The sequence below is a fragment of the Rhamphochromis sp. 'chilingali' genome (assembly GCF_963969265.1).
Source record: "Rhamphochromis sp. 'chilingali' genome assembly, chromosome: 11".
NCBI lineage: Eukaryota > Metazoa > Chordata > Actinopteri > Cichliformes > Cichlidae > Rhamphochromis > Rhamphochromis sp. 'chilingali'.
In genome coordinates, this window is record NC_137938.1 from 19,629,789 (window position 1) to 19,651,618 (window position 21,830).

General features: G+C 36.8%; 1 protein-coding gene across 1 annotated transcript; it reads right to left on the reverse strand.

Moving 5' to 3' along the window:
* Positions 1 to 2,325: 2,325 nt before the first annotated feature.
* Positions 2,326 to 20,371, reverse strand: LOC308405608 (complement C4-B-like; the record flags this gene model as incomplete). The annotated part of the gene is made up of 41 exons (XM_080896294.1): positions 2,326 to 2,786; positions 2,860 to 2,992; positions 3,072 to 3,155; positions 3,280 to 3,378; positions 4,133 to 4,222; positions 4,323 to 4,425; positions 4,500 to 4,574; positions 6,100 to 6,184; positions 6,340 to 6,508; positions 6,584 to 6,674; positions 6,748 to 6,807; positions 6,883 to 7,041; positions 7,173 to 7,354; positions 7,499 to 7,661; positions 8,169 to 8,264; positions 9,903 to 10,080; positions 10,221 to 10,296; positions 11,187 to 11,393; positions 11,477 to 11,566; positions 11,652 to 11,703; positions 11,790 to 12,005; positions 12,113 to 12,252; positions 12,344 to 12,414; positions 14,370 to 14,481; positions 14,602 to 14,814; positions 14,904 to 14,975; positions 16,093 to 16,216; positions 16,313 to 16,456; positions 16,741 to 16,932; positions 17,027 to 17,194; positions 17,278 to 17,430; positions 17,515 to 17,627; positions 17,903 to 18,044; positions 18,150 to 18,267; positions 18,817 to 18,904; positions 19,001 to 19,083; positions 19,159 to 19,247; positions 19,370 to 19,440; positions 19,548 to 19,719; positions 19,820 to 20,009; positions 20,307 to 20,371. The coding sequence occupies 41 exons, from the start codon at positions 20,369 to 20,371 to the stop codon at positions 2,648 to 2,650; spliced, it is 5,067 nt and encodes a 1,688-aa protein (XP_080752420.1). The 3' UTR covers positions 2,326 to 2,647.
* Positions 20,372 to 21,830: the final 1,459 nt, after the last annotated feature.

Consider the following 21,830-nt stretch of genomic DNA (forward strand, 5'->3'; position numbering starts at 1 on the left):
TTGATAAAAAAATGATGTGGCTCAGAGACTTTATAGAGTGAGACTCAAGTCTAAACAAGAGAGCGCAACTCCCCCCAAATGCCATGGACTATATGTAAAGTTCAATGTTTAATGATTTTTTTTTTTACAACATGTTGTCATCAGCTGCTTTTATAACAGCACTCTCATGTCTGACCTTTGACCTATGACCTTAGATACTAAAACTGTGTATTTAATTATTTTCTTTACCCTCATGATTGGAGCAGACATGGCTGAAATCTTTGGCTTCTATAAGCTGTAAAAAACCGAGATAAGATATATTCATGTAGTGTTTGAGTTTGTAACACTTTATGGTGTGATTGTAGCGCCGTAGGGCATCCCTGAAAAACTTTGAAGTCTGTTCTTTTAATGCCCTTTCATATGATATATTACTCAATAACACATTATTATTACTCGATACTCAATATAAACAGACAGACAAACAAACAGAAGCATACTTGCGCCCTGCCTTTGGGAGGAGAAAGCTATAAGACTGAACAGCAGCAGTCTTCTGAGGCATTCGGATCTATGGAATTGAGTTATATTAACACCACTGTGTGTTTTTACAGCTGTAATTGTTAAATTGTAGCTTCTTTTGTTAGATTACAAAAATGTAATCACATAACCTAAAGGGCAAGGATACAGTCAAAACAATTAACATGTAGTGTGGGAAAGCCAGGAATGGTTACACTGCATGTATAAGTATACAAGCAAGGCTACACATGCATATACACATTTACCTAATTAACTGGTTTCTATGAGCCATTTTACAGATACATACACACTTTCCTGTCTGTCTATAAATTAATCTCTGAGTCACAGAAGTCAAATAAACCAGTAACAAAGTAATGGGAAAGTCAGGTATATTCTTTTTCAGATGCGTATGTTGATTTGAAAAACTGAAACTGAAGAAGCTGAGTGGTATTCCCCTATCCACCTTCTGTGGCAAAGTTTTATCCTGTTAACAGAACAAATCATGCTAAACAAAGTGAAAAACAAAAAGACAGCGCAGCATGGACTGCTAAGTGGGGGGTCCCGCTTTATCTTGCGGCACCGTCCTGAAACACCTGTGCCTTTTACGCCGCTCGACATCGTAGACCACCCTCAAACTGCTGACCCTCTCTTGGCCTTTGGAAAAAAAAAATGGTTATAGACGTGCCATCAACACCTATGGCAAATGCACACCTGAGAAAATACACCTGATTATATGAGCACACTTCAAATTTCCCCCAGAGCTGTTCCCAGATGTTGCTCAAGCACATTTCATAGGCCAGAGCAGGTCAGATTGTACTTGGAATGGAAAATGTACATTTACAGTAAATCCCTTTGGGCAATACACAAATCTACCAAAAATAAACACTTTATTTTTCAACTGCACTTCAATCAGTTGTTGTTGTGAGAATAACTTATTGCGTTGCGTAAATCAAGTGTTCTTTGGTTTACGTCATTATACGAAAACTCATGTCGAAACTGTTCGGTCACGACAAGCCACTGCTTACTTCGACAAGAAAAAAACCCCCCATCTTTTTAAAATGTGTTGTTGGCAGCTCACAGCACACCAAAGCAATCTCGAGATGAAAATATGCGATGCTGAAGTCAGACTATTTATTTAACTTTTATTGGTTCAGATTTAATGAAATGTCTAATGGTGAGGCTGAAACAGTGCGCACATTGATCTGGTTGTGATTGAAGTTATGGTCAGTGCGCTGTGTTGCTTACATTGGACCTGGACTCAGAGATTAGAATAATATAAGCACATAAGCCTTTGCTTGTTCTCAGCCACTTCACCGTGCAACCCGGCACCTCTGGTTTTCTCCCCGCCCCTCTGCATTACCTGCAAGTTATATAACTGCACAGAGTACCCCATGTTGCATTTGTGTAATATGACCACATTTTAGGGACTACAGATCAAATTTAATGCTTGTGAAGAGATGATTGAACCATATCTTGTCAGTGTGCAAATCCATGAGCAGCAATGGACTCGTGCACTAAAAGCCACCCCCTCCTCCCCTTTTCTCCTCAACCTGCAGATGTTATATCGTGAGGGGGTGACTGGAATTACACTGAGTACAGAGACCCCTCTCAGAGCCTTTGCTGCAGTAAAAAGAAGAAAAAAAACATAAAAACAAATATATTCGACAGAAACCTAAATCAAACCACACTGAATCACACTTCTGGGAAAAAATATGAAAGTGCAGACATACATGTTTGGGCCCACTGTGTTTCTTTTTACCCAGTTGCTTCTGTTTCATTTTAAGTTATAAAATGAATATTATGCAAACAATGACATATTCTCTATAGCATGAAGATGTTTTTATTTAACATGAAACACAGACCGTTGTTTTGCATATGAAAGATTACATTTCAAAGTGATGGAGTCACACTCAGTATGTCTACCAATGTCTTACTGTACTTACTGTATATGTTTCAAGGTTTTATCATTTTGATTTATAGGTAGCTAGATAGATGCAGAGCATACATGTATAGCTATGTACTGTGAGGTGGTAGTAGAATAAGCCAAAAAGTATAAGAAAAACAACAAAAGCTCTAAGCACTCATGCTAATCGTGTATCTGATGGGAAAGTCATTTAATCAAGCTCCATTAAAATGACAGTGAAAGCAGTTTGTTTCACTGTCTGCAGCCATCTATCATGTACTCTTGTACAAAGTCATTAAAATGCCTACAAGACTTTCTATTAGCACTTTTACTACATTCTTCTGAAGGCTTTTTTTCAACCCACGTGTTTGATTCCAGCAGATACTGCATCCTATAAAAAGAAGAAAGCAATGAAGAGAGAATCGTTCTCTGAAATCTTTCCTTAATATCCCTGATATACTTACATTCCACTTGTATCTTTTGTGGTGCCATCTTTGCCCATGATGAGATACTGTTTTCCCATGTCTAGTTTTCCTTTGCAGTGAACCCTCTTAGCAAACACTCGGACAGAGTTCTTACTCACCAACACATCGTTATCTAGTAGAAGGATTATAATTATTATATTTAAAGAAAGTCTTCAAATAAACATAATGAAAGGCAACAATAGTTCACTTACTCGATTTGAGAACCTCAATTATAAGAGTGGTGTACAACTCAAAGTTACTCTTCACAGAAATACTGGAGACCTCAACGATGTATGCTGGAATACAAAACAAATATAGAAATAATGCAGTGATTAACACCCCCAAAAATGCTAACAAGCTAACTAGCAAACAGTTAATATTTGATTCTTTTCACGTAAATGTCTTGTTTAGAATACTGACCGTAATCTACGATAGGGAAGGAGCAAGCATGTTGGACACGGGTAACCTTCCAAATTTTTTGTCTTGGATCAAATGTTTTTTGTAGGGTATGACAGGGTCCTATAAAAAGATTTTTAAAAAGTCAAGACACTTATATTTTTTTGATTGTTTTTTACACAAAATTACATAAAATTAAAAACAGACATGTTTCTGTTATGGAAGTCCCAGCATGGACTCAGGATCACTTTTCTGTGAATACAGCTGTTGGCTTCATCAAAGTCATATATTAGCACATCTCGAAAGGCACCCTCAATTCTGAAAGGTCTGTATGCATTCCAGAGCAACATATGCTGCTATCCAGGCAATATATATCAGGGAAGGTCTTGCATATTTCAGCAAGACAATGTAAAACCATACAAAGCATCAAGTTAAGAAACATGATATTTTAGTAACGAGCCTGGGTGCTCAACTAGTCTGCCTGTAGTCCAGACCTCTGCCCAAGTGAAAACATTTGGTGCTTGACAAAATGTAAAATATGACAAAAAAGACCCACAAGTGTCGAGCATCTCAAGTCCTGTATCAAACAAGAATTGGACAACATTCATCTCTCAAAAGTCCAGCGCTATTTCAGACATATACAGAAATTTACAGACTTTTGTTTTTTGAGATGCGTTGCTGCCTTTCAATTAAAAATGGGCTATTTTTTTTTAAAACATTTTAAGCAGTTTAAACATTTAATATCTTTTCAGTTTTATTTTGAATAAAATATGACTTTATGAAATCTGAAAATCATTGGATTCAGTTTTTATTTTGATTTTAGACGGCCGTTTTAGATTTGGGGGTGTCATTGTAGTGTACTAAATTTTTTTTGTACTTTCTGCGCATTCGCACACGTCCTCTGAACACAGTTTGGATACCATCTTGCTTCTTTGTGGTGCAGCGTAGAACACAGTACACTTTCTGTCTGTAAGAAAAACACATAGTACTATTTATGAAGTCCTATTCAATAAAAGAGATCGCATATGTGTTTGTATAAAGAGAGAAAGAAAGAACGACAGTCTTACCTGGTTCATAATAATCATAGAATGTGGCTGGAGCAGGCTGTAGAAGCCCAACTGGTACCAGTTGTTTAGCTTCAAAACTAATACATTCCTCATCCTCTTTCACCTTCACAGAGATAAAAAAGTAAATCTAACATTTGACAAGCACATTTATTTTCCATAACCTGAATTCATCCATACCTCGTTGAAGTAAATCAGAAGTCTTCCAAAATACGTCTCATAATGGTCAATGTAATGTTCAGGTGAATCTTTTAACTGGGGAAAAAAAGAATTAAACAATTTTGCATTTTAGCAGAAAAAAAGAATCTTCTGAAGTTTCAGTGTGAGTACAGGTCATTCCAGTTTCACATGTAACTTTTATTATAATATTTTTGATGTGCTCTTTGAAACCACAAAATATTTTTTTCTTGAGTTAAATGAGATTTCTGTATGTTAAATATAGCTAACTTAAAATAACTTCACACATAGATAAAGAAAAGATCTAAAGACTAAATACATTTTTTTCATAAGTTTTCTCTCTTTAACAGAGAAAACTAAAGGCTTGTATTTGTTTACTGTAAATTTGCAAAAACATCTTATTAAGGTTATCAATTGTGTTTTTAAACTTAGCACAAAAAGTAAGATCATTTGTGTTTGGTCAGTTTTTTCTTTTTTGTAACAATACTTCTTGACAAGAAATCTAATACTGCCAGAAAGCCTGTGTTTTACCCTTAAATGGCGCCACATTTGTAAGCAAAATATATATGTATAGTTCTGTGTAAATAATCATTCTGTACATACCATAATTTTTAATCCTAAAACTGTTTATAACCTGCATAGTTCACATTTCTGTATAACTGTATACCTCAGATTTCTGTATAGTTTTTTTTATTTCATATTTATATCCTGTTCATAGTCTGTACATACTTATAGTTATAGAATATTCATAACATACTTCATACTGTGTACATTATAACATACCCATAATAGACCCATTTCTGTAATACACTTACATATCTATATTATTGCTAATATATATTGTAATATATCTATATCATGGCTAAAGCAAACTGCATTTCATTGCCCTGTACCTGTGACATGTGCAATGACAATAAAGTTGAATTCTATTCTATTCTATTCTATTCTATTCTAAAATGCCTTATGGGTTAAGCATCACAGTTGAGTATGTGGGTTGCTCTGCCAATGCCAAACAGCTTATACTCCTGTTGACTCTTGTTTGGGTTGCTTCACATTGAAGTGTGAAGCAACAAGACATGTTTGCATCTTAATTCATTTGTTTCACAATATGGGCTCCAGCACCACGTGGAAGAACCATACACAGCTATAAAAGCCTGGCACCTCGTCCTCATGTTGGTCAGCAGCCCGGTTACACACTGCTGTGGGATGATTTCATGTTCTCATGCTGAAAACACCAGCTGATAACCACCTTTTATGTAACCACTAAGTCTGATTACTAATGTTAGTTTCCTGAGTATGACGAACTTACTTGGAAGTAGTATAATGCAGTTTATACAGGATCGAACCTTCCATATAGGCTTCTTGTCTTATTTTATGTTTATTTTTTACATTTTTGTAATTTCTAATTATCAGAATGACACCCCAGCACTTGTATTTATGTCACAGTGCAACTCTGACAAATATTGCCTCAAAGAATGTTAAAATGAAGCACACCACGTGCAATTCCCCTTCAGCGTAAATAATTGCTGTGGCATCGAGATTTGCACATGTCTAGAAAATCTTCTCTTACTTTGTAATGGGAGTAATGGTGAAGAATACCAACCTTATCCAGGTCCTCCGTTTTAGCCTCAAATCCACTCAATAATGTAATATCGGCAATGGCCATTCCTGTAAGATTCCTCTTCTTACTATGACCATGAATACAAAAAACAAAAGGACATTGAGAAAGACATTGATCAGGAAATGGTTTTTTTTTTTTTTGTTTTTTGAACTGCACAGCTCATACTCTGAATTCATATTCATGAAAAGTAAATATGAATTTACTGGATCTCATTTAACTAACCTGACACAGACAGTGTAGGTAACAGCCTCATTTGGACTGAAGTTATTATCAATCTCTCTCCTGTATCGGGTGTGAGCATCAGACCCCTCAATGGCTGTTCGTCCCAGGTCTTCCTGGTCTTGTTTTGCATCATCGTAGTCATAGTATTCATAATTTTCTAATATCGGAGCTAGATAGACAAAGATTAATGTAAGTGTGTGCCTTTTATCAGTAGTTGTGATTTGTTAGCATTTACAAATCTCACCAGTGTACTTCACTTTCCCCTCCACTCTGACACTGATAGACACCTGGTCACATTCATCCTTGGGTTCCAATAAATGGTAAGCCTTAACAATCTACAAGGGACATTTAGAGTCAATTATAGATCTGATTGATAATATACAAATCAAAGATGTGAATCCAACATACTTTAAGCTTAATTTCTCCTTTTCCAGTCAGATGCACGGTGATGTTGTTCCCTGTAAATTTCTAGGGCAACAGAAAAAAAATTAGAAGGGGGTTTCATCTTATACAGATATGTCTGAGCGCATTGCTTTATGATACCTTCAGGCTGGTCTCTACTTTTTCCTTCTTATTTTCTAGTTGAAGTGTTACAATTTCATTCCTTCCAGCAGAGGTGAAATCTGCTTTCAGTTTTGGTTCTGGACTGGGAGGCTTTTTTAACTCGTACTCTGCGAGGGCTTCTAGGGCCATGAGCGTATCCTGGGAATGGTAAGAATTCTTAATAATATAATGGTTGACATGTCTTCCCTGACAGTGAATAAATGGTGTTAAACAACAGGGGAAACAGGAGTTCCACACAAAGATGGATTCTCCAGCTCTAGCCTAATCACCTGTGTTGACTTGAAGCCTCCATAATAGTTTTCTCTGGAGTTTAACCAACAGGCTGCTCTCTCTGCCCAGTTTATATGCCCAAGCTGAACAGCAGTTAGAAGGACGTAGGCTGTCGTCTCTATTGTGATAGCATCCAGCTTTGGGCTGTCATTAACTGCCCAAAAATAGCAGTCATTCGTTCCTAATAAAAAAAACAAAACAGAATAATTATACAAAAATTAGACATTATATGATAATATAGGAAGAGACAGCATATATAATTTGGTCATAGTAATAGATTATTGTATGTATAGTGCCCACACTCATTTTCTTGTACTGGACATACCTTTAATAGCCGCTGCTTCCACTTTTTTCCATATATGTGAATGATCTGTTGTATTTGGCATGCACACTGAGAGGCAATAGGCTGTAATGGCGACAGCATAGGGATGCTGCAGCTCCACTGCGAGTGACTGGAGATATGATGTTGAAGAGGAAATACTTGGTCTCTGGAAGAGAATAACATGAAGGTGGTGAATTATTTTTTGCTCATATTTGTTGTGACTTATGGGCTAACTGTGGCAAATAAAAATTAACAATTCTCAATGTAGCATCAATTATTTTGTGTCCCCGAACCTGATGAATGTCCTGTTTTATCTAAATAGCAACAGTAATGCTAATATATAGAACGTTTTTCACAGGACTCCCTGCAGGTGAAACACTAAGTACATCCTGACACCTTTCATAGGAATTAGGAAGGTAAGTAGCAACCTAGTGCTTCTAATTAAATGCACCGGAATAACTGATCATTTGTGAGCGTGCTCACCACTACAAAAGCAGGAAATTTGGCATATGCTTTGGTTATTTTTCTCTTTTGTGTAATATTCCATCAGAGTTTATCATTTAAATGCTGTCTGGACTGCAGTCTGGACTCAGATACCAGACTGACTACAATTACCCACTTGTAGTCAAAACTAGTAAAAAAAGTACAGTTGGTTTTTAATATCACCACTCACCACTTTATTTTGCATATCAGGCTGGAGAAATTCGACAGACCGGTACAGTGCAAGAGTTATGAAAGCAGTCACTGATGCATCTTGGTCTTTGTCTATCTAGATTAAACACACAGATATAAAGTTGCACTCAGATCACTGTATTTTGGTTTGTTGTATTTAGATCTAAATGGGAGACAAATTAAAGGAAAAGAATGAACATTATAAAATGCAGTGCATTGGCCCATCACATGCTGCCAGAACAGCTTTAATGTAACTTAGCATTGACTCGACCAGTGTCTGGAGCTCTGATAGTAAAATAGTATGTTCTTCTTCCAAAAATATTCCCTTCTTTTTGTGTTTTAGTTAGATTTAAAGATGATGACTATTGCAAAGAAACCGCTGCCATCAGGATGGAAATGGGCCAACCAAGGCTTTATGACTTTACCTTTAATTTGTCATCTGTTTATACCCCTAATGTTCTAATTAGGGGTGCAACGATATACAAAATTCAGGGTTCGGTTCGATACTTTGGTGTCACGGTTTAATATTTTTTCGATACCAAAATTTTTTTATGCTTTTTTAATTTGTCATTTATTAAAATTATAAATATATATTTTAACTCAAAAGTACAGTTTTTAAATTTAATGTTGCTGAAAGAACAAAGTAATAAAAAAATAAATCTATCTGATCGAGAAATCACTCATCTTTGGAAAAGAGAGTTTATTACAGAGAAATGTCTCTTTCCAAAATAAAAGCTATACTATACGCTTCTTCTGGGCTATATTCTCAGCAGCATATTAAACATATCAGGTCCCCATAAGGGGAATCATGTGCTAACGGCTGTCTAAATGACTCGGGTAAAGTTTGTAGCATGTGTGCTTGTTGTTTTTGTCGGCTTCCACTTGTCTTTGCACTAGGATGATGTCGGAGTCAATGTGCAGTCATATTAATTGTGTTCCCACTAGTGCTGTCAGCGTTAATCTGAAATGACGTTAACGCCACAACACGGCAAATCTCCGTTAACGAGCTACCGCGGATCGCCCCGTGCTTGGGGCTGGACGGCCAACACATTAACGAGCCAGTAGTTCCCACCCATGTAATTGAGCATTGCGTGGCACATCCGACATACTGTTTTACTTTTGTCCATGATGCGCTTACCTTCAGGGTCATACTTCACATGAAGACTCTGTTTTGTTTTATTTATTTTCTTTTTGGTTTTATCTGAGCACAATGTGGAAAAATGTTGCCGTTAATTTCAGCATTTTTCACTTTACAAACGGCGCCCCATACATATGTGTGTATTTACATATATATTCATATTTGTAAATGCAAGTATGTGTACTTGTGTACATATTGTTTTTTTTCTGTATATGTCTGAAATAAAGATACAATAATAATAATAAAAAAAAAGAGACCAAAATAGTTCCAAAGGCCAGATCTGAATGAGGGTGGGGGAGGTTCAATTTGCCATTTTGCAATGAGCTTAGCTTCTGTCTTGCTAGCTTGCGCTGTGCTCAGTGGATCTGCGCTCAACAGTGCAGCCTAGGCGGAGTAGTCGAACGCAGATCCACTGAGCTCTCAACACGGACAGCATCGTCAGAAGAAAAGTTGATAAAATAAATTAAAAATTTTGTATTGTTCGATACATATGCTTACCGAACCGACAGCACTGTATCGAACGGTTCAATATCGATATGAGTATCGTTGCACCCCTAGTTCTAATATGCACAATACATTTATTTTGCGAGAATTTACCAGGGTTCCTTTGTGTAGCACAGGATTTGGGTCACTGAATGACCCATCATGTTTCTGGACTGAGAGCAAGTAACTGACTGATCTTCTGATGTCTTCTCCTAATCTGACGTTCTTCCGTTCTTCATTAGTCTGACGCTGAGTCACAAATGAAAACATTTTTACTATAAGAGCAGTCACCCTGAGAACATGAAAAAACAAAGTGAAAAGGTTGATTCATTATTATTCATAATGGAGATTTTAAAATATAAATATAAAGTGAGATTCAAATTACTACTTTACATCCAAAACTAAAGAAGAGTTATATAAACCCATACTCACCAATTACTCGATGGCACATAACTCAATGTACCATAGGCTCCATCATGCCTTCTATAGCTTGTGATGTGTTTACTGCCTAGCAAAAAAGTACACTGTGCTTATAAAAGTGTCAGTTCATTACTATATATATATATGAATACATATATGAATCACGAAGGCGAAATACAAGCATAGTGATGATTTGTGACACAAAACTGACTTTTCCCCTAATTAAAACACAGAAAGTTATTCCATAAAAAAATTTGTGAGTGCATTTCAGTGCATTTCAAGTATGATTTTTTTTTACAATAACTTTAACATATTTAATAAGGTTATGTATTTTTTTTTACCTTTATTCTATTGATTTTTACCACAGTCAAAAATTGTAATCTTTTTTGTTTGCATAATTTTTTCCAACATATTTGAGTCCTCATAGCTTCTGAACTACAGGAGATGAAAACACATGAAATCTTTTGAGCTAAAAACACATTCAAGCTCCATTTTTGGTTTATTATGCACCCAATCCAAAAATAATAATCTAAAAAGTCCTGTATTTGTTCATTAGGATTTGTTCTTCAATTACTATTGAGCAAAACTTTACCAATTTAATGATGCAGAGTACAGAAAAAAGCACTCACATCCTTAATGTTTTACTTGCTTTCTGATAAGTCACTAGAGAAAACTTTTTTTAAAAAGTGCATGCTGTGTATACTTGATGGTGTTGTATTACCATGTGGGACAGGAGACTGGTTAAATTGAGCTACAGTATATTTCAAGAGCCTGTAACTCAGCTCTAACATCATTAAACTAAGGTGAACTTCATGCTAAAATATTTGTTCAAGAAATCCTTCGGAGAGGTCAAATGGTAACTTTTTTAAGATCTGAATAATTGTATGTGGACTGACCAGTGAATCTATAAATTATAAAACAATTTTAATTTGTAGCATATTTAGCGCCTAATAAGGATATTTTTTCATGTCTTCCTACCTTGCTCAAGTTTATTAAGAGCATCTTCTCTGCTGCCAGGTGGCAGCTCAAACCACTGATTGCTCAAGTCAAGGTACCGGAAAGCTAAAACTGTAGGTCCCAGTTTTGACATTGTCTGCTCTAAACATCCAGTTGGCAAAACAATCATTTCAGCAACCCTTTCAGTAGAAAGAAGCTTTCTTGCATATGAATCACCAAAGCCATTCCCTGTTGAATGAGAGAAATTAAATAATAAGATGTCAGGTATTTCTAAAAGTCAACAAATTTTATGTCTGTGTCTCAGTGTCTACCTTCTACTGAAACAAATATATTGGAGCTGGAGTCAGGGACTGTGTCATCTGGTAAGGATCCGTCAATAGTTATAGTCTTTGTGCTTCTTCCTATCATAACAGAGATAAGTATAAAAAGGAGAACAATAACTATGACTGACATTAAACTATCCATCAGAAATACAAACCCACTCACCATCTAAGTTATGGACACTGGTTTCTTGATCTCTCTTTTCTAATCCTTCTTTCTACAACATAAGATAGAACCAGTTTATAGTATGCCTTGTTTTTGGAACTCAGACTGCCATAAAAGTATCTTATACATTTCACTCACCTGCACATTCAAAGTTTTTTCTATTGCATCTATTCCGAAGCTATTCTTCATATCATAGAGACGTATTTTGATGGGTATTGAACCAGCGACCATGGGCACAGCAGAGAAGGAGACAAACTGAGAGGATTGGGGTGCAAGAGTAATGTTAACATAAGATGATTTCGTGGCTGAACCAGGAGAGCAAAGTCCTTCAGTTTGTTCCATGTGCACTGCCACCTGTGAACATGCAGGTGTCCAAGAAGACAAAAAAAATCTTTACTTATTCCACACAAAGTAGTTACTGTTTCCAGTGACACTCAGCGCTGATGTTGAGGTTAATCTACCTGCAGTTCGGAGTCATCATAGTTGTAGATAACAGGTGAAACTGACAGCTGCTCAAATTTTTTCACAAATGAAGGCAGTCTCAGAGACACAAATGACCTCTTAAAGGCTCTGATCTCAAGTGGCTTATCGACACAGAAACCTGAGTGAAACACAGAATAGAAGTAAGTTGCAGTTAATGAGATCCAGTCAAATATCTGTGATGTGTTTATAAAGCACAGAGTAATGATTACCTGTGGATGGAGATAATGTGACAATCTGAATCTCCCATGTGGTGATGGAATCAGGAAGGAGCAATGAGTAGCTACAAGAGTTTTTGATGAAGAGAAATCAAATTAAATCAAATCAATCAGACAAATGACACAGTTTATACGGGGGTTCAAAGATAAGCTGCTTAAGTGAAATAATCACACATTATTCAAGCAATAACAATTAAGATGAGTACATAAACAAAGCAACTGCATGGTGTCATTATGCATCGAACAACTGTATTTGACTGGAAATGGATTTGTGTATATAAAAAAAAAAATTCCCCACTCGCCCCTTCAAGCTCGGGTCCTCTACCAGAGGCCTGGGAGCTTGAGGGTCCTGCGCGTTATCTTAGCTGTTCCTAGGACTGTGCGCTTCTGGACAGAGATCTCCGATGTAAAATGGTAAATGGCCTGCATTTATATAGCACTTTTCTAGTCCCTAAGGACCCCAAAGCACTTCACACTACATTCAGTCATTCACACACACATTCACACACTAGTGATGGCAAGCTACATTGTAGCCACAGCTGCCCTGGGGCGCACTGACAGAGGCGAGGCTGCCGGACACTGGCGCCACCGGGCCCTTTGACCACCACCAGTAGGCAAACATGGGGTTAGTATCTTGCCCAAGGATATTTGGCATGCAGCCAGGAGGTAGCCTGGGATCGAACCACCGACCTTCTGATTAGTGGCTGACCTGCTCTGCCACCTGAGCCACAGCCACCCCACATGATGTTGTTCCTGGGATCTTCTAGAGCCACTCATCTAGTTTGGGAGTCACCGCACCTAGTCCTCCGATTACCACTGGGACCACTGTTACCTGATGAAGGCTCTTAGACTCCTGTTGATCTTGTATAGCTCCGATAGTTGGCTAACCTCCCTCCCTACTACCTTGATCTTAGCCTCTTGCCTCCTTCTCCATGGAGGGCACTGCCCCTTGTGGCTGTAGCCAAGCATCTCACTGATCACTGCTGCCATGGTGTAGATCAGCTTGTTAGTCTCGGTAATGGTGGCTGTAGGTATCGTCCACAGTGCTGCATTAACATAGTCTAACAGACCTTCTGAGGGTACTTCACGTAGACTTGGTAACCGGCTACGGGGGATTCAGGTTTCAAGCTTGGCCATGATCCCATCTTTCAGGTCACTTCCTCTCGCACTCAACGATCCTTCTTCTATCGCACTTGGTGCTTGGTACCCAATCTCGAGTGGGGTTGATCATATCACCCTCCTGACCTGGCGTCCTGGCTCAGCATTTGTGTTGTACCTCGTCAATCTCTAGCTGTGAGAGCCGTCCCTTCTTTCGTATGTTGGAACACTGAGCTAGTTGTTTCGCCGTCGTTGTGGATGTTGGGTATCGAAGATTCCATAGGTCCCTCATCCTATTCATGTAACCCCTTCAACGAGGGTTACTAGTGTAGTAGCATTCCAACAATGCCCTATTTTTGTCTCTTGCCCACCGATGCCTTCTTGTTCCAGTAGCCCACTTCTCGTCAGGGTGCCCTGGTTCCTCAACACCTGACACGGACCTTGTTCATCCGGGCAACATCCAAGCCGGTATGCCTCATATTTATCTGTCTCGCTCATGTCTGCGGTAGGCTCGCTTAGCATGGGAGGTCTAGCCTTAGGACCCTTACTGGATACAGACACCCCAGGGGGGAATCGAACATGCGATCCTCTGCTCCAAAGGCATGTAGTCTACACACACACACATATATGTATATATATATATATATATATATACTGTATATATATATATATATATATATACAGTATATATATATATATATATATATATATATATATATATATATATATATATATATATATATATATATATATATATATATATATATACTGTATATATATATATATATATATACAGTATATATATATATATATATATATATATATATATATATATATATATATATATATATATATATATATATATATATATATACTGTATATATATATACATATATATTAAAGGTACATTAAAAATGCTTACCTTTTTTTGTTGGAGACGTCAAATTCCACAAAACCAAAGCTTGGAGGAAAATATCTTCGGATATACTGAGAGGTTTCTGAGAAGAACTCCTCTATATCAGCAACGGATGCAGCTAAAAGCCAGAAAAAGTCAAAGTCAGTCAAAGTCAGACTTTGATAATTAAGCTACAGCTATTAAATGCTACTCAAGATGATTTTTAAAGTGTCAGCATAAAGTGTCAGTTTCATCTCACTCCTGCCAAATCCTTTTTGGAGTTCTTCCTGGATCTTTTTTTGTCTTAGACGCTCCGCTTCAAGGCAGCACTTTAAAAACACTTCAGCACAAGTTGGATTTTTTTTCACTAGAAGGACCCGATCAGCTCTTTCCCGACATGTTCGTTCCATCGGGATTTGAGAAAATCCATAAACACAACAGTTTTGCAGCTCTTTCTCTGTGTAGTTCAATTCTAAAGAAAATAAAAGACACATTTAGCATGTTCTTGCAAAAAATATTTTATACAATCAGACCAAAGTTTTAATACTAGAATCTTCTTACTCATGGCCATCATTTCGGGTTGAAGGTCCACTGAGCGTCTTTGTCGTGTTAATGAAGAATTACAACCAAAATCTAGTAGTAGGAGAGAAGCAGGAAAGCAACAGAAAAATGATTCGAATGGAATAAAAAAATGTAATACGTATTTATTAGCTGTTGTTGTAGGAAATAATTTGGAAAAGCGAAAGTGCTTCTTCCTACTGTCCAAAGATATGCAGTTAGTGGGGATAGGTTAATTGGGCGACCTGCCCAGGGAGTAGGCTGCCTCTTGCTCTAAGACAGCTGGGATAGGCTCCAGCAGCCCCCCCCCCCCATGACCCTGAAAAGGATAAGCGGAAGAGAGTGGATGTATGTATGTATGGATGGATGGATGGATGGGAAAGTGTTGTGTTTATGGTTGGATTGATGGAAGCTTTATTCTCAAAGTCAGAAAATACAATTTTTTATTTAAACAGTGAAGTCTACATAAAATACAATTCCTTAAAAGACACTCATTGTATTTTAAAAAGGAAAATAACCTAAAGATATCATAATAATATGAAGTAACAACTGCTATGGCATTCAGAACACCTTGGTACTAATTAACAGAGGTTGTTAGTTTTCTTTCTAAAAACAGGGTATTTTACTACATTAAAATAGCATAACAGAGCTCTACAACAATGTCGAGAGGAAATAAGCATGTTTCTTCACATTTTTGTGTGTTAGGGTCCTGACTTCAAAGAGACGGGGATTGGTGCGAGGAAGATAATGAGGTGGAAATGAAAAAGGACCGGGCAATTGTGGAGGAAGCAGATAAGTAGGAGTAGAAAGTCATTATGAAAAGGACATGATATAGATATAAAAGTACAAATGTTGAATAGTCATATAAACTTTGAAAGAGCTTTTTGTGATCTTGATAAAATTTATAGGCAATAGGCAATACTACGTAAATGGCTAGTCTCTAATCGCATACATAAAACGAAACCAAGTAGAAAGGCCCTGTCCATCTCAGCTACTGTATTCAGGATGGTGGGACGACATGGTGGCTTCCACAGAGCTGTGCCCGCTCCTATGTATATTTTATTGGATTATTTCAAAAATGTATTAAAAAAGTTTCAAGGAGAAGATATAATTACACACTAATCAATTAAATAACCTCAAAAAATTACCTAATGTTCCTTTAACTAAATGAAGAAAAACTTTTTTTTCTTACCCTTTCTCCACAGAAACTGGTCATTAGATACAGAAGCCAAGCCATTGTCTAACAGAACTGATGCTGAGTCAGGTCCACCACCATAGGAACAACCCAGATCATATGAGTTCATAGTAGAGAATACCTGACAATTGAGAAGAAAAGCTTAGACTTACTACTATGATTACCTATAAATTACAAAAAATACCATAAGTATGAAAGTAGTGTGTGAGACTGTAACCTGTTTGGGTGTGAGTTTATTGTCAGCATTGAGAGCGTAGAAGGCCTTATCCACAGCCAGCAAAGCCACTTTTGCGCTGTTCCCATGTAGATCAAAGTCTATCTTTAAATGTGTGTTAGGTGCAAGGGTACCTTTGGGTTGTACCTAAATTAAGACATTTAAGATATACCAGGATTTTTTTTTTTTTTGTTTAGTGAAGGAAAATTCAAATAATACAAATAGACTTCTCAAACCAAAATCAAATAAATATATCAATATAAATACATGTAGATGTAGGCAATTTAAAAATCCAAATTATTTAAATATATGCAATGTTTGTACATCTCCATTAGTTAAATGTTAGTAAAAATTAGTTACAGCGCACACATTTGAAATAGTTTTGTTTTCTCTGCTCGTGCTGCACTTTTTTATCTGTTCTGTTTACTTACCTTGACATTTAGCTCACATTCATCCCTGACATCTACCCACACTGAATCAGCTATGACGTGACCGTTAGTGTTGTGATAGTAGCCAATCACACGGAACGATGGAACCATATTATGTGTTATCTGCAGTCGGTGTTTAGCTGATATACCAAGTGGGAGTGAGCCGGTGTTTACTACAATTCCCCGGCTTAAGACCTGAAACAAAGACAATTAAAACGTGTTTAATCAAGACAAAATGCTGCTCCTTTATGAGAATACACAATATTGCATTTAGTCAGATATTTCTGACCATGTAGTGTATATATCCACTGCGTGGGCTGTTGATGGTGTTGAATGTTATGGTAAGGAATTCATTCACAGAGTAGATCCTGCTGGTAAAAGTCATGTAAAGGTAGCTGTCATGTTGAGAGGAAGCACGTCGCATTATTTTTCTCTCTCGTAATCCATTTGTAGAAACCTGTTGGAGGCAGATGAACAAACAGTTAAAACTGGAATCAAATCTGTTAAACAACACCTTTGAATAAGGTTGGGGATACTAACTTCAACTGTAATATCAGCTTTATCATGAACATTAAAAGTATTGAACAGTGCCCCGTCTTGATCAGTGGTGCCTTCCCAAGGCTGTGATGTTGGTAGATTAATATTTACTGGCACACCAGCTGCTGGAGAGCCATCTGGCAGACGCACGAGCACCTATATGAAAAACAAAGAAAAGTTTTATTAAAGATCATTCCAGTAATTTGTGTAACTATTCCCATGTGTTAGTTTCAGACATACCACCACGTCCAGTGGATATCCAGGAATAAAATGAGATCGAGTTCGAGAGAGGTCTATCGTGTATTTGTGGGTGAAGATTCGCAGGTAAACTTCTGCCTCTTGTATTTCACCACCTAGGCCAAAAAATGTACACAGTATTATCAAGAAAAATAAAAGGTCGCATTAATATTTCTCCATGTCTTAATGAGTTTATCAATAGATTTATTATATTGGAACTTTTACTTATTAAATGCAATAATTAAATGTAGCTCCAGAAATTCTGTATTATGCACTGCTATATGAAACCACATTGTTTACAACAATTAAATACTCTCTAATATCTATGATTTCAAATAAAATAACCAAAAACAAACTCAGATATATTGATGAATGTAAATGTCTCCTTTACTTTGTATGTTTGTGACAAACACTCTCAAAAACAATCGATCTCCATTTTCCTGCATCTTAGAGAGGGTTGTTTTCAGCTGCCTCTGAAGTTTTGCATTTGTCTCATTAAACAAAAGAGAAACCTTTGCATTTCCATCTTTGACCTGCAAGAAACAGAGAAGTTTTGATAAAATGAAACAATAATGGCATGCAGTTTGTTACTCATTTTAAAATTAGCTGCATTGTGAATTTTGGATGGATTTCCTCACCGAACCGGTCTGCTCCAGTCCCTTGATAAAAGTCATTTCCTGACCGCCAGAGCCATCTTTTTTTACAAATCCAAACTGGCAGTGATAAGCACCTTTAACTTTTTCACCATGTGTGTACCTAAAGAAAACAACTGTTAACTGGAGCAAAGATAGTCTAAAAATGCAATAGTATATTTATACTTGAGACAGTCAATCCAAGCATTAAACGGTCTGACTCAAGCAGTGAATATTTTTTGTTGCTGAATCCAAGTTAATAAAAAGTTTTATTATTTTCACTGCATAGGAAATAATTATGGAAGAGAAAATGCCCAATCTCAAACTCCAGGTTTTCACCTGGTAAGTGATCAGAGGCTGCAAGGACCATCATGTGTCATAATGAGTCATTATGTGACATTAATTTCATTTTTCAAATCGTGCTACAGTAGACTTGCAGATTCCCTTACGTTTTTTGCATTTTTCATTGCATGAGTGTGCTTATTTGAATACTGGCAGCCCTTGGTCAGGTAATGACTTGGTTAAACAGTTAAACTGTTCTATTTGTTAAAAGTCATCCTGCTGATAAGATGTTGACAAAATCACCCCAATGCCAAAGCCTTAGCTTTTAACATTTCTTGACATGAATTTGCAAAGAAAGAGTTAGTTTAATGGAAGTAAAATTAGCACTTACATTGCTGAGATGGTGAATTGAAGATCTTTGTTGGTCAGCAAAATATATTTCGGATCCATTACGATGTTCACATCAAAGCTTGGTAAAACTACAGTTAGTAAATAAGTTATGAGAGTCAAAAGATACTTTCTGTGAATTTAAAAAAAAGATCTCAATTGCACGAATCAGTTTATAGTAAACTTACTAAATTTCTGAACTTTGAACTCTCTGAAGGCAGCATTTGCTTCATCACCCTCATAGTGTGCAGTAATCTTCCAAGTACCCGTTCTTTACGAACAACAAAGTACAGTAAGTGTCAAAATTCCTTGACATCTTCACTTTCATTGGAAATTTGTAACCTACTCAGAAACGTCAGGTATGAGGAATGAGTCTTGATGTACTCCTCCCTTTGCAATCTTCATGATTTTCATTATTCTATTTCCAGCAGCATTCTATCATACAGTGACCAAACACAGACCAAGACAAGAAAGAGTGAATATGTTTCTGTCTTTCAAACTTGTATTACCAAAGACATTTATAAAGAAAATATATAATATTAATAATTATAACTCACAATTACTGATATGTGGACAGGTTCCTCATGAGGCCTCATCGTGTGGTCAAGAGTGAAGATTCTGTACTTCACTAAAAGAATGATAACATAAAAGGAATATAAAATGTCTTTTTCACAAAATAATCACTGTTAGGTAAAGTCTGTAGAATTATTTAATTTTCTTTTACTTTGTTTCTACCTCTGTCTGCTGGGTTATAAATTGGCTGAGCTGTCTGAATGAAGATGTAGCCCCTGTGTTTTGACACCAGAACCCTTGTTAGCTTCGTGTTGGGTGTGAAGGATTGGCTCTCTGCCACGAGCATAACGTAAGAAGGAAATTGAGGCAATCCTAACAAAGAATCCATGTTTAGCTGTAAAGATGTAAATTATAAAGTTAGGGTAAAGTGGGTAGTAACATCTCAGTCCTGTCTTTTATTGTTTGCTTTTTGTTTGAGTGTGAAGTCTGCATACCTTGAGCTCAGCTATTTCAATCTTGTCTTCTTTAGTGCACGTAACCGTTTTCATCTCAGACACAACAGTACTAGAGATCTCATCCTTCAGGTAGAGCTTAACAGGTTTGTTAAGGTGACCCGGTCCCATCTGGACAAACACTTTCTCATTAACGCCCACGTGAAAGACTTTCGGGCCTGAGATGAAGAATCTGCACACAAAAATGAAAGATAGTGAACATTACATCTTTTAATAATCTGTTTCACATAATCTGATTTTTAGATAACTATGCAATCTGCAGTGCTGCATATTTGAGCGTATCTTACATTAAGTCAAGTTGATTATTAGGAAATAAATATGGGAATACCAACATATGATTTTTTTTTCATTTGTAAGGTTATGAAATTGTTTGAAGACAAAAACTTTAGTTATATTTAATTATATATATCAGTTAAAATGAGTAGACATCAGCCATTAAAGCATTACACTTCATTCTTCCTAAATTTACCTGTTTTGTGCTGAACACTCCGCGATCCATATCAGCAGCAGTATCACAAAAATGTGGCACTTCATCGCGCCGCTTTGATTACTTTGCCTGCTTTGACACAGACTTTAGATTAACTGCTGTTTTGTAAGTCACTCACCCCTGTTTCACAATATCTGGATCTCATTAATGCCCTCCCTCTGTTTTTTTCAGCTGCAGATGAACAGACTTATAAAACTTAAAACCAATAACAAAACTTTGAAAAATGCATGCATAAACACTCAAGGCATAATATGATAACAGTTTAATACTGCTAGATATAGCATGTTGCTCGATGCATGCTGTTGTTTAACACACAATGTGTTTTTTTTGTCAATTATTAAAATTATTAAATCTATATATTTTTTTTTAACTTTGCACATTAGGTTTCAATAGACCACCAGACCAACATTTCTGACAACAAGCTGTTTGGTTTTATTAAAATCCGTTTTACATTGCTACTTGGCTTGCAGCCTGGAAAGTGTTCCTGTTTCACAATGTGTAACCATCTCCTCATTGGTCAGTTGAAGCCAGATTTCCCTTAAGTCATGTGGTTTACAAGAAATCATGTTTGTTTTTTCTGTTTTCATCCCCCCCCCCCTCCTAGCTACCTTTGAAACTAAATGGCTGACAAATTATTTGAAGAATACAGATTAATTGTTCTCTTTTTCTTTAGCAGTCATAGAGTATTTGTCATCTCTTTGTAATAGTTAGAAAAGCTGTTTATTCCACACTTGCTGGACATGGTGTCATGGTCCTGGGTCGAGCGACCCAGTGTTTGAGTTTTATGTATCTTTTGTATTCATTTGTGCCCTAGTTTAGTTCATCTAGTTTATTTTGAGGTTGCTGTTTAGTCCTTTGTTTCTTAGTGTTTATGTCATCTCCTCCTGTACGCAGTCTCCCTGGTTCGTGTGTCTACCTGTCATGCGTCATGTCTGTGTGGTTATGTTCAGTTCAGATCACGTCTAATCTCCATGTTTCCTGTTTTACTTTGAAAGTCTGTGTCTAATGTCAGTGTATGTAGTTTCACTTTTCCTGTCCTGTCATTAGGTTCATGTGTATCAGCTGTTCCCCCTCATGTGTTTCCACTTCCCTTGATCATCCCTTATGTGTATTTAGTCTCTGTGTTTTATTCAGTCTGTGTCGTGTCCTCACGACCAGTCTTTGTCATGGTTTTCTGAGTCTTCATAGAGAAGACTCATAAGTTACTCCGGTCTACTCTCTTGTGTTCGCACCTGGGTCCACCACATGCACCACCGCATGGTCTGTCTCCTCAGATCGTGACACATGGTCCTTATGTGTGTATTAATTAGTGAATTGAATAATAAGGTAAATAAATATAGCAAGGCACTTCATGATATTCAAAATTAAACATCATTATGGTAATTAGATTGTTTTAAACTATAAATATAAATCTTTTTTCCAGTTGCTTCTGTTTCTTGCTACTTTGTGTGTGTATTACTGCTCCTTTGGACTAGTACTGTAATACACATGCAATGTCATTTGCTC